This window comes from Numenius arquata, chromosome 11, assembly GCF_964106895.1.
Source record: "Numenius arquata chromosome 11, bNumArq3.hap1.1, whole genome shotgun sequence".
NCBI lineage: Eukaryota > Metazoa > Chordata > Aves > Charadriiformes > Scolopacidae > Numenius > Numenius arquata.
The window spans coordinates 33,487,862-33,498,394 of NC_133586.1; the positions used below are offsets into that span (position 1 = coordinate 33,487,862).

Sequence of the window (10,533 nt, forward strand, 5' to 3'; positions counted from 1 at the left end):
CCCACTTCTGAAAGCTAGAGTGAACCGTGCCCAATTTCTGAAAGTCCCTTCCAATTCAGGGCCTCTGGACAAAAATGTTTGCATTCTCTTTTCACCCCAATAAATAATGCTATTTTCTATGCAAAAGCATTTTGGTTTCCTTTCCTTTCTTTTTTCCATTTTTTCCCAAGGTTTTCCTCAAGATGAGCATTTTACATCTTGAATTTCGAAATCTCCTGCATAATCTTTTCCCTTGTTTTCTCTTCCCTTCACTCTGTGCCACAGAACAAGAGGCAGTCCGGCTGTTTTGGTTTTTTTTTTTTTCTTTTTCACTTTGTAACTTTTCTAGAATTCAGGAAAAGAAAATAAAAATTTTTTAAAAGGAAGTGCCCAACTTCTCCCTATCCTGACATCAATAATTTCTTTTAGTTAATGAAGAGAAAGGAGAAAAAAAAAAAAGAAGGATAACATGAAAATACAATGTTGGACATATTTTAAGTCAGCATTCCTACAAATATCTTGTTAAACGTTTCAAAAAAAGTGTTGGGTTTTTTTTTGGAGCCTGCAAAGCAGGAAGGTAATACACAGATGCAATAGTGTTCCATTACTCATAAAATTGATCTTATTACAGAATTTTGATCCATTTTGCCATTAAAGCTATTTCTAATTATGTAGCCAGAACAAAATGCATCCTAAACCTTCACCTTGTTGTGTAACTTTCCCTATTACATTACATGGGTGAGAACGGGTGTTTGTTTGTGTTATCGAGTGTGTCTAGAAATAAACTGGCATTAAGAGCAGCAGTTGACACTAATTCATCAGGGAAATTTCTTCACAGCACACGGAGCGGGTATTTGGCTCCCAGGATTAATGTTGTGAGATTGTTCAGGTAATTGAAAAATTGAACTGTTATTCTGTTTTACTTTGACTTCCCCTGAGGTCACTTTTTATTTACTATTTATTAAATACATTCCAGACTTTTACACTTTATCTCACTGAATTCTCCTGATTTTGGCAAAGCTGAAAAAGATTAGAGACTGCTGAAGTCCTGCCTCCACTACCTGTGTTGTGTTAATAATCTTCTTGTGACTGACTTCATCCTGAGCCTGCATTGCAAAACATCCACTTAATCACAATCTCCATTTTTGTCCCCGAAAATAGTGCCACTTTGAGTATGACTTTTCTCTCCCCAGTGCCAGATACACCAGTGGTCAGATTGCAGCCTGCTGAAGTTGTACTTTTCATATTGATTATGTACAATATCTTAGGAATTCCTTCATTTTCAGTGTTGCACAAGGAAATACATCACTGGGTATAGGCTCATCCAGACGGGTGAGGATGTTATAAGCAAATAAAGAAGAGGAAAGGAGAAGCCCCGGAGTCACACCAGTTTCACAGAAAAACACAGCACTAGGCAGATATATGCAGGCTCAAAAACAAGTGCAATTATCTGGCTATAATAAGAAAGGGTTCCAAGGCAACTACGCGTTCTAGATTCATAAATGTATGTCCCTAAGCCAAGTAGTGCTTTCTCACCTGAGAGAGCACAGGTAAATTTTAATTCCGGATAACCTCCTGTGTTAAAACTAAGAGATTAATAAACATCATGTAGAGTGGACAGCTGGGTGTATCCTACCTCTTTACAGAGTTTTCAGGCAAAAATTCTCTGAGCACTGCCAGGCAGGTGTCCTTCTGGAGGTGGTGGTTGGGGTACCAGTGTGCCAGGACAGGGGGTACGGGTGGCTCAGGGTGAAGGGTACCTGCTAAGGAAGCGGGTTTTATCCTGTGCTGGAATGAATGATCCCAGCCCAGAGGCACAGGCATGACTGCTTCTTTCGCCCTGCCGTTTTTCAGTGCTAACGTCAGTAAATCCACTCATGCTTAACGTAGGAATGTCTCTGGGGTTCAGATGCAGCCATGGGTCTGCATCCAGCAAGACACTTATTTTTCTGCAAGCCAATTATAGATCCTAAGATAGGAGAAAGCCAAAGTCAAGATGTGTTTTTATTTAGCACCTGAGTTTGCACTTAATTAGAAAGAGTTGTCTACTGAACTTAGCACAACTTCAATGACGGCAATTAAGGCTCCAAGAAGCTGATAGCCCTGGACAAATCCTTCATTGCATTCAGAAATGTTGACAAGGCTCTGTCTGAACTAAAAGTGGCTTTCCCAGTTTTTACGGGAGAGCACTGCTTCCTGACACCTTGGGTCATTAGTTCTTGGACAACTCCTGCAACAAGTGGATTTTGTTTCTGCAGTTCTCGCAGTTATACTGCAATTGCTGCCTGCAATTTGCCTACACTGGTCCAGTCATACTTCCTCCCATCTGACAGAAAAAAACCCTATCGATCAAAAGGATATGCCTCAGCTATCACTCTGACAGTGGCCTCTAGGAGATGAAATGCCTACACACGTATAGCAGTGTCTCCCATGCCGTAAAGGTCTGCCACCGTGGCTTTGTGTTTAACAGCTCTTGGTGGATTCCTTTGCCTTCCTTTCTCTGGTCTGTCTTTCAAACTCTCAATACATTGCGAACACTGTCTCTGGGCATCTTTCCTCCTTGGCCTCGTACTAACACGCTAAAAGCAAAATCAAGCAAATGGCATCAGTTTTTGTGCTTCTCAGTCACCAGTGACCACTCCAAACTGCATACAGAGATTCTTTCCTCAAAACTAAAGGTAATTGACTTCTAATTCCTTATCCTAACACTAAAATCCCAAACCACCCTACAGAACCAGTCACTGGCCACACGGCTGCTCCTAGAATAGGATGTCACTCCTTCCCTCTCTCCCATCCATCTCCACATACATCTGACCTGAAAAAACTCATTTTCCCCAGAAGCCAAGTCCTGCCTTGGAGATTTTGGGAGGCAGGAAGCTGACACGTGAACCCGCACTGCAGCAAAGTCCTTTGGAGAAGGATAAGCACCTGAGAGCGGGTCCTTCCCCGTGGGCACCATGCACAGCAGGATGCACAAGGTGATTCTCCTCTGGAGCTCCACAGACTGCTCTGGGCCCACCGATTGCCCTCCTCAAGGCCCACGACTTGCCTGCAGATGGCTGCTGCATGGCTGGGGAAAGTCAGATACTTGCCAAGCATCAGTATTTTGACCACAACTGAACGGCAGAGCCTTCGTTAATAAAGTTCATCAGCAGAAGAAGACGCCATGAAAATTAAGGGGAAATTGCAAGTGAACAGCTCCTAAACAAGGTCTCAGGCACAGGCCTTCTAGCTGAGTACCCAGAGGGATGAAAAGCCTCAGGAACAATGGGGATGCCGGGATCAAAGGCACCTTCACTGCCAAGCCGTAATTGTACCTGCCTAAATAATCCTGCACAATAGGCTGACACTGCTCTGCGGCTGCATCTGCGAAACAAAATGTCAAACCCCACTGAAAAGCACCACACAAAAGATGTTCCTTCTCCTCCGAGTGAGCATGGCAGCACACACATGCTGGCACAGTGGCAAAGTGGATGATGATGGTTTAGTTTATGCAGAACCAGGCCAAGTTAGATTTATATTTTGTCTTATCGAGTTTTGCCCATCCTTCTGCTCTTCCTAAACAATTCTCATCGCTGCGCTATTTGAGCGCCTTGCATCTGCACTCTGCGGTGTGTACAGACGAGAGAGACACCTCCCTCTTCTCCAAGCCCTGCCGGGGGGATGAGCTGGCCATCGTCTGTGGATGGATGGGGCTTCTCCCTCCACCACGCAGTGCTTTGGGAGGGGAGCTGGCAACTGAGCCTGCTGGCTCTTTTTTCAGGGGTTTTGAGGCTGCCTGCTGAGAGATCCCTGTCCCCTCCAGGGACGCTGGCTCTCAGGCTGTGCTGACCAGCGAGAGGCACTTGGTATCAGGGTGCCCTTGGGCCTCATCCCAGGGAGGGAGGTACAGAGCAGGAGTGAGGCATTTTGATTTGTCCTGTTCCTTGAACAGCTGCTCTGATCCTAAAGCCACTCCTCTCATTTGGGCTCGTGAAGAAGTACAGGGACCATAGTAGCAGGTGAAGACTTAGATCTGCTCTGTGCTGCCAGAAACCCTCCTCAGTGAACAAGCTTAGTGCCTGGTACAGAGACCTCCATCCCTTCCAGCCTCATCAGCTGCACAGAGCTGTGCAAGTCAACAGACACTGACGAGAATTACCCACCTCAGATCTTCTTTGCTGCACAGAGATTTTGAGTTTTACTCACAAAACAATCTCTGGAAACGCCAAAGGAGACCAGTACTGAGCCACATTTCACCAGATGTTGCCCTGCTTGAAGGCTGATGGGTGCCTCAGCTTCAGCCAAGAAGCAGGGCAATGTTTTAAGCCCACATCTCCCATCTGGTATAATACAAGAAACCCTGCCCTGAAAGTGGTGGCATCCTGGTCTGCATCATTTGATTTGGCTGGCCACAGCCCAGGGCTCTGAACACAGACCAGCAGGTCAGAAACACACACTGGTACACTTATATCTGGAGCATTTGCTGTGATAATAGTCTCGGAAGTGTTTAGGAGATCTCTCCAAAGAGTATTTCTCTCGTGCCATGTTGCATTGTTCCCCTGGGGAACATTAAATAGGCATATGCATCACTGTGGGTGCAGGAAGGATGTTCACCTGGGGTATGTTTCTGTACATCTGCCTTTTGAATAATCTATCATCAAGTAGGAATATTTGTTAATTATTCAGTCTCAGTAATTCAAAGCTGTTAATAATGGAAGAAGTGGATATTGCTTTAAATTAAAATCAATGGTTTGCATAACATCTTTGATCAAATCTGAGTGCTCTGGCTTCCAAGCATGCTTCCCTGTTTAATAAAGCAGAGATTGATGGGTTTGCTATTATGAGGAAATGAGATTCAGACAAAATGATTGTTGGTTAGTAGGAATATAGAAATCACTTAAGGAAAAAGGTGAAATACTGATGTGGAACGAATTCTTAAAATCCATATATGGACACATTTAAAAAGGCTCTTCTGTATAGTCATTAATCTGAAGAAAAAAAAGTGTAATTATTTTTCCAAGCTCAATTTCTACTTTCCTGTAAACACCCCAACTTTTCTAAATGACCTCAAGTGCTTTTGCATACTTTATGCAGCAATTAAACTGCATAGATCAGTCATGTTGGTAAGACCACGCACATCGCTCCTCTGGTTTCGTTACACACATCACACCCTGGCCTCCCCGCCACTGCAGTGGGAAAAAATCACTAATAAACAGCTCAGTGCTGAGGGCACCACGGGCACTGCACAGACACTCCTGCGGGAATGAGAGAGATGAAGACAGTGAGGGCTGAAGAAAAAAGACTTTGCTTTTGGGGGCTGAGGAGTGCAGCTGATACAAAGAAGGCTGGATGGCCCATTTCCAAACTGGAGGGGAATAACTGCCTGCAGAGCCAACCTGGAGCACCTCCTGGAGGTAGTCAGGGACCATAGTGAGCACTTCATAACACAGGATGTGCGGGATTCTCACTGAAAAAGATTAAAAGTTTGGAGCAGTGGTAGCCTAGAAAAGAGCTTTCCTCTTAACACTGGCCTCAGTGTATGGTGAATGAATGGAAGAGTCGGTCCTCTTTGTTTTCAACCAAGCCATGGCTTTTCCCTCTGTAACTCCAGCTGACATGATATTTCATGTAGGTCTTTAACTACAAATAAGCTGCCATTTACCTCTCCTCCTTTCTACTCCCCTAATTATTCCTAGGCATAAAATCAGAGGCTGTGTTAAACACTTAAAAATCAAGTTACGTTATTTTATGAGTAAACCTAACAACGCGTGTCTCAGCATAGAGACTTGACAATAGGGAAGATACTATTTGATCTACGGCTTTCCAGCTGTTATCCTATTCTCTTCTACTGCCACTTAAAAATATTAATCAGAAGTCAGCATTAATCCAGAAGCATATAATTTCTTTTAATGCCTTCAAATGCTACAGTGCCTGTGCCGCTTCGCTTCAGACTGTGCAGATGGCAGGACAACTTCTAACAGATTCAAATCAATTATGTACTTCACTTCTATTTTAGAAACAGATTGAAATTAATTAAAGTATTGACAAGCCAGAAATAAACAGCATTCCACATATCAAAATAATTCAGTCATATGATTAGTTTATTTGAGTGCTTTTTTTTTTTAAACCAAATAAATTGCAGCAGAGAGGTGGGTGGGAAGGGATGAGGTTTTCTCCTTTTATGCTGGTTTGGACCTCAGAAACGTTCTACAAACTGACTTGCTTCCACTGCTGGTGTGGGGCTGAAAATGCACCATGCTACTGCAAACAGCAGCAGCCCAAGTATGATCATGAATGATGAAACAAGGACCTCATGCCACCTCCTCCTGGACAAAACTACTGATAACATCACTGATTCTGCACCTCTGCTCCACGTATCTCCTGGAGGCTGAATGCTAGAGCGCTTCAGAGAATGAAGTGTTTTAAGCAGCTCATAATACTGATTAAAGTCAATTGTCAAGATGAAGCAAAGAAGACAGGGTATTTAAATGTTTTAAAAATTGCCGTGTGTGGGCTGCGCAGTCAATCAGTACGTGCGAGGAGCACTCTCCCATCCGGGAGCGGGTGTGTGCCGGAGCTGCCAGACGCTGCGGGACCTCAGGAGACACTGGGGCAGGAGCAACGGCTCCAGTTCTGCAGGCACCTCAGGCTTTGAGACTGCCCAGATTTGGGCTGACAGGCAAGGCAGGAGGGGTTCCAAGTAACAAACCCAGAAGAAAATGAGCTCTCTGCTGGTCCATGCAATTTCCTTAGCTTACACCGGCAGAAGTTCTTGCCTTTTCTAGGTGGGAACGGGATCTGGGGCTGAAAACTGATCCTGAACAATGCGCTGCTTTATCATGATCTTCATACGGATAAAGGTCTGAGACCTCAAGAGAGAGTCAACAGTTTGCACAGTTATATGGGAAGTGTGTGACAGAGGTAGGAAACAAACCCAGACCCTGTGAGCCTCCAGGCACTGCCTAAACTTAGGACCTCTTCCCCCTTGTGGGTAAGTTAGATTGGAGTCCAGCAGCCACATCCATCTCTACTGTTCATGCAATGAAGGATGAAGCCCTGGCTCTGCTCTTTCACAAGCAGCAGATCAAGTGTTAGATAATTTACACCCACATACAAAAGGATATTGCTGCAAGGCTGATGCATGTAAGTACAATCCTTAAAAGCCATTAGACTGTCACCTAAAATACAAGCTAAAATTAACTTATGAAATTAGCATTAGATTACAATAATGATATTTACATGGAGGAAGGGCAGCTGCTGCAATTCCTCTGTTCGGGATCCACTACCAGGACCGCAGGAGAGCTCTTCTGCAAAGCCCTGCACAATGACAAATTGCAAACTCACGCATCTACCTGGAGTTTGCAGGACCTTGGCACCATGTTTTGTTCCTTACAATATATTTTCAAGTTTTTAAATGTGGCTCCCAATGACCCACCCTTCACATGCCAAACATCCCCCTTTTATTTTCACATAAACATAACACTACTTTTTGGATATGCAGGGTCTACTTATTTTAATGAGGTTGCCAAACATTCTATAGCTATAAAAAAAATCAAATCTCTGCCGTAGGCATAGGTAGGATTTTAGGCACATTACAAAGTGCAGCAGAGATGTTGTAACATTCATTTCTCCTTTGTAAATGCTGAATAAAACCAAAGATCAAACGTGCCTTTAATCAGAAATGTCTTGATCAGTTCCTAATTAAAATTGTTCCTCAGAAGTAAGCCCGCTGCATCTACCAAACTATATACCAGTTTAATGAAGAGAAGATGATGAAAGAAACACAAAAATAAACCTGGCTTTTGGTGTATATTCCATCTTAATAGTGCGATTATCCACTATTTTCCAGATAAGTGGCTCTTGCCTATCTTGTGCCATACAGAAGTCTTAAACAGAGCAGCCTGTACGTTCAAACAACAAATACAACATAGCTGTGCTCAGGAGATCTGATTGAACAAAGCACCTTATTTCCCAGCAGCAGTCTCACTAATTGTCATTCATTTTACATCTATATTCTACAAATGTTGAAGATAGAGTCTAATATGCACTTTCAAACAAGAATATTTGTAATTCATTTATTATACAAAAGAGTTTTGCTTTACAGAGACATAAGTGACTTCACCATTACACATACAACTAGCTCAAGTTTATCTCATCAGTTTAGAAACAGGGAGTAACTTGATGCAGGTTTGTGACATAACCTCCTCTGACATCGGAGTGAGCTGGAAAAATCAAAGTTTAGACTTGTGCTAAACATACTTGGAGTGCCCAGATTTCTCACAGAAACCTGTGTGATGCCTCCTACAATAACTAGATGCAAAACTGGGGTGCACTGAGTCCGATCAATCAGAGCCTGCTTCAGGAGTGAGCTGCTGGTCCTGGGTTAAAAGTATTTGTTCCCCTGTCTTATTATAGCTTTTTCCATAAAAACAAAAAATTAACTCCTGCTCTATCCACTCTCATTTGTTTCCCCAAAGAGAACTCATCAAAACACCATAATGGCAGTTCTTAGTCTTTACTGTTATTCCTGTACCGAGTTCTCATTTTCAAACCAGGGAAAACCTTTGTTCCCATCTTTGCCGAAAGCCTAGGGGTTGCAAGACTTTCAAATCCAAGCATGGAGGTTCTGCTCTGCTCTTGCAAGCAACATTTGCAATCAGGGAACTATTATTAAATGAGAGACATTTAGTCAAGACTGATAGAAGAACCCTGGCATCAGGCTGAATATTAAAATATCCAGGCTGTGTATTTTTGTCACTGCTTGTTTACACCTCGGACAATAAAAGACAAATACAGCTATTGGCTGTGTAACTTCTAATATTTCCTGGATAGTTTCCCAGTCTCAAGAATCTATAGGAATGAAAGAGTTTCTTGTTATTACCCCTGCTAATGGAAGACTTGGCACAGACAAGATAATACAATGATTTCCGGAATATATTTTATTTGAGACACCCCCAGGCACCGCATGTGGCTCTCAGACACACAAAACCAGTTCCCAGCTCATTCATTGTGAGACAATAGGAGGAGGTACTTCCACTTCTTTTTTGAAGGCAACACAGGACTGTACGCCCCAAGGAGTTTTTTAAAGCACGGCATGGTGGAGTTCACCTGTCCAGCTCCCAAGGTGCGCACACCTTGAAGTATCTGACTCATTGCCTTCTGTCCCCAGGGAACGGTGTGTCTCCTTAGTCCCTTCTCCAGTGCCACAATTCCTGAACTGTCCGACCAATTCGCTGTATCCCGACACAAAACACATCAGTCAAATGGAATAAAAGTCATCTTTGAGATGTCATGCGTTTCCAACTCTGCTACCTCAATTTGAGCTTTACCATAAAGACCAGAGTTTGGTAAAGCTAATTTCACAGGTGGTAGCCAGAAACCTTCACCCCCAGACTACATGTTCATCAGCTCATTCTGTATGAACCTCGCTCTTGTATTTAGGCTCCAGATAGGTGTCCTTTCTAAGCAAGGACATGGCAAGTCTTTGATTCAAGAACAGAGCGCTTAAGTTTCTTGTTTTATTTAAACCTCCTTCTATGTCCCCAGCTAAGTGCACGTTCTGCATACTCTCCACAAAAGCCTCATCACATTTCTCACTTCAAATAAACAAGAGAGGACGTCAACCCGGGCAAGCAGCAGGACAGAGGAAAAGCAAATACTTGGGACTGCTCTGTAGCTGGTGAGTGCAGACACTCAGCTCAGACAGAACCCAGATCTCACCCAGGAGTCACTACCAGCACATTGCCCTGAGGCCAGCTTCAGAAGCTCTGGAAGTGTTTGTTCAGTTGTGATTTCCTTTGGCTAACAAGTACAAGAGCTTCCAGGAGGAATGTCTCACTGTACTCGTCTGCAGAAGCCCTTGACAAAGATTCCTAGAAACAGCCGTTCCTGGAGGTGAGAGCAATGCAGAGGGAGAGACCTTCTTCCCCACATGGGAATGAAATGACCTAGAGGTTTCTTGGTGGCATCAGCTGTGGACTCTCTGCTCACTAGTTTTATGAACTTCAAGTTTGATCCATAATTGGGAGCAACCTGCTGCCTCTCCCAGTCATCTCACTGCAGGCTGATTTTAAAAATTTGTTTTGATTTGATAACTGACCACCTGCAAATAAGCTACACCCTGATATGCTGGGTACCACAGGTCTATAATTTTCAGTGTTATTGACTGAAGAAACTGGTCCAAGACCTGTGAGGGAAAAAATAAAAAGGAAGAAAAGCTCAAGAGGAAAACAGAGATAAAGCCAGCACCACTGTAATGATATTGGTTATGGTGTCCCCATTCAAGGGTCAGCACCATCAGATGCTAAGTTCTTTACACCAGAAAACAAGCCACGAAGCTGCATATCAAAATGGAAGACAAACTAAGAGTCCTATTGGAAAAGAAAACCTACTGCCCAGATATACTAGAAAAGAAAAAAAAAAAACAAAACAAAACCAAAAAAGGCCTGGAGAGCTGGTATTTGACAAAACAGAGCAGAAACACAGGATCAGTTTGAGGGTTTAAAAGCCCATGGAGGAAGAAAGCCTGGGCATGTGAGCTCTATCTTGTGGCCCTATTTGTAAAGTTTTGAG

At 43.3% G+C, this 10,533-nt stretch overlaps 1 protein-coding gene across 1 annotated transcript in view; it reads right to left on the minus strand.

Annotated features, from left to right (window-relative positions):
- Nucleotides 1-3,655, minus strand: part of HTR4 (5-hydroxytryptamine receptor 4) — a 75,510-nt gene extending 71,855 nt beyond the window's left edge. Inside the window, exon 1 of the mRNA XM_074156109.1 lies at nt 3,603-3,655. Within this exon, the coding sequence (XP_074012210.1) occupies nt 3,603-3,655 (53 nt within the window). The remainder of the gene's footprint in view (nt 1-3,602) is intronic.
- Nucleotides 3,656-10,533: the final 6,878 nt, after the last annotated feature.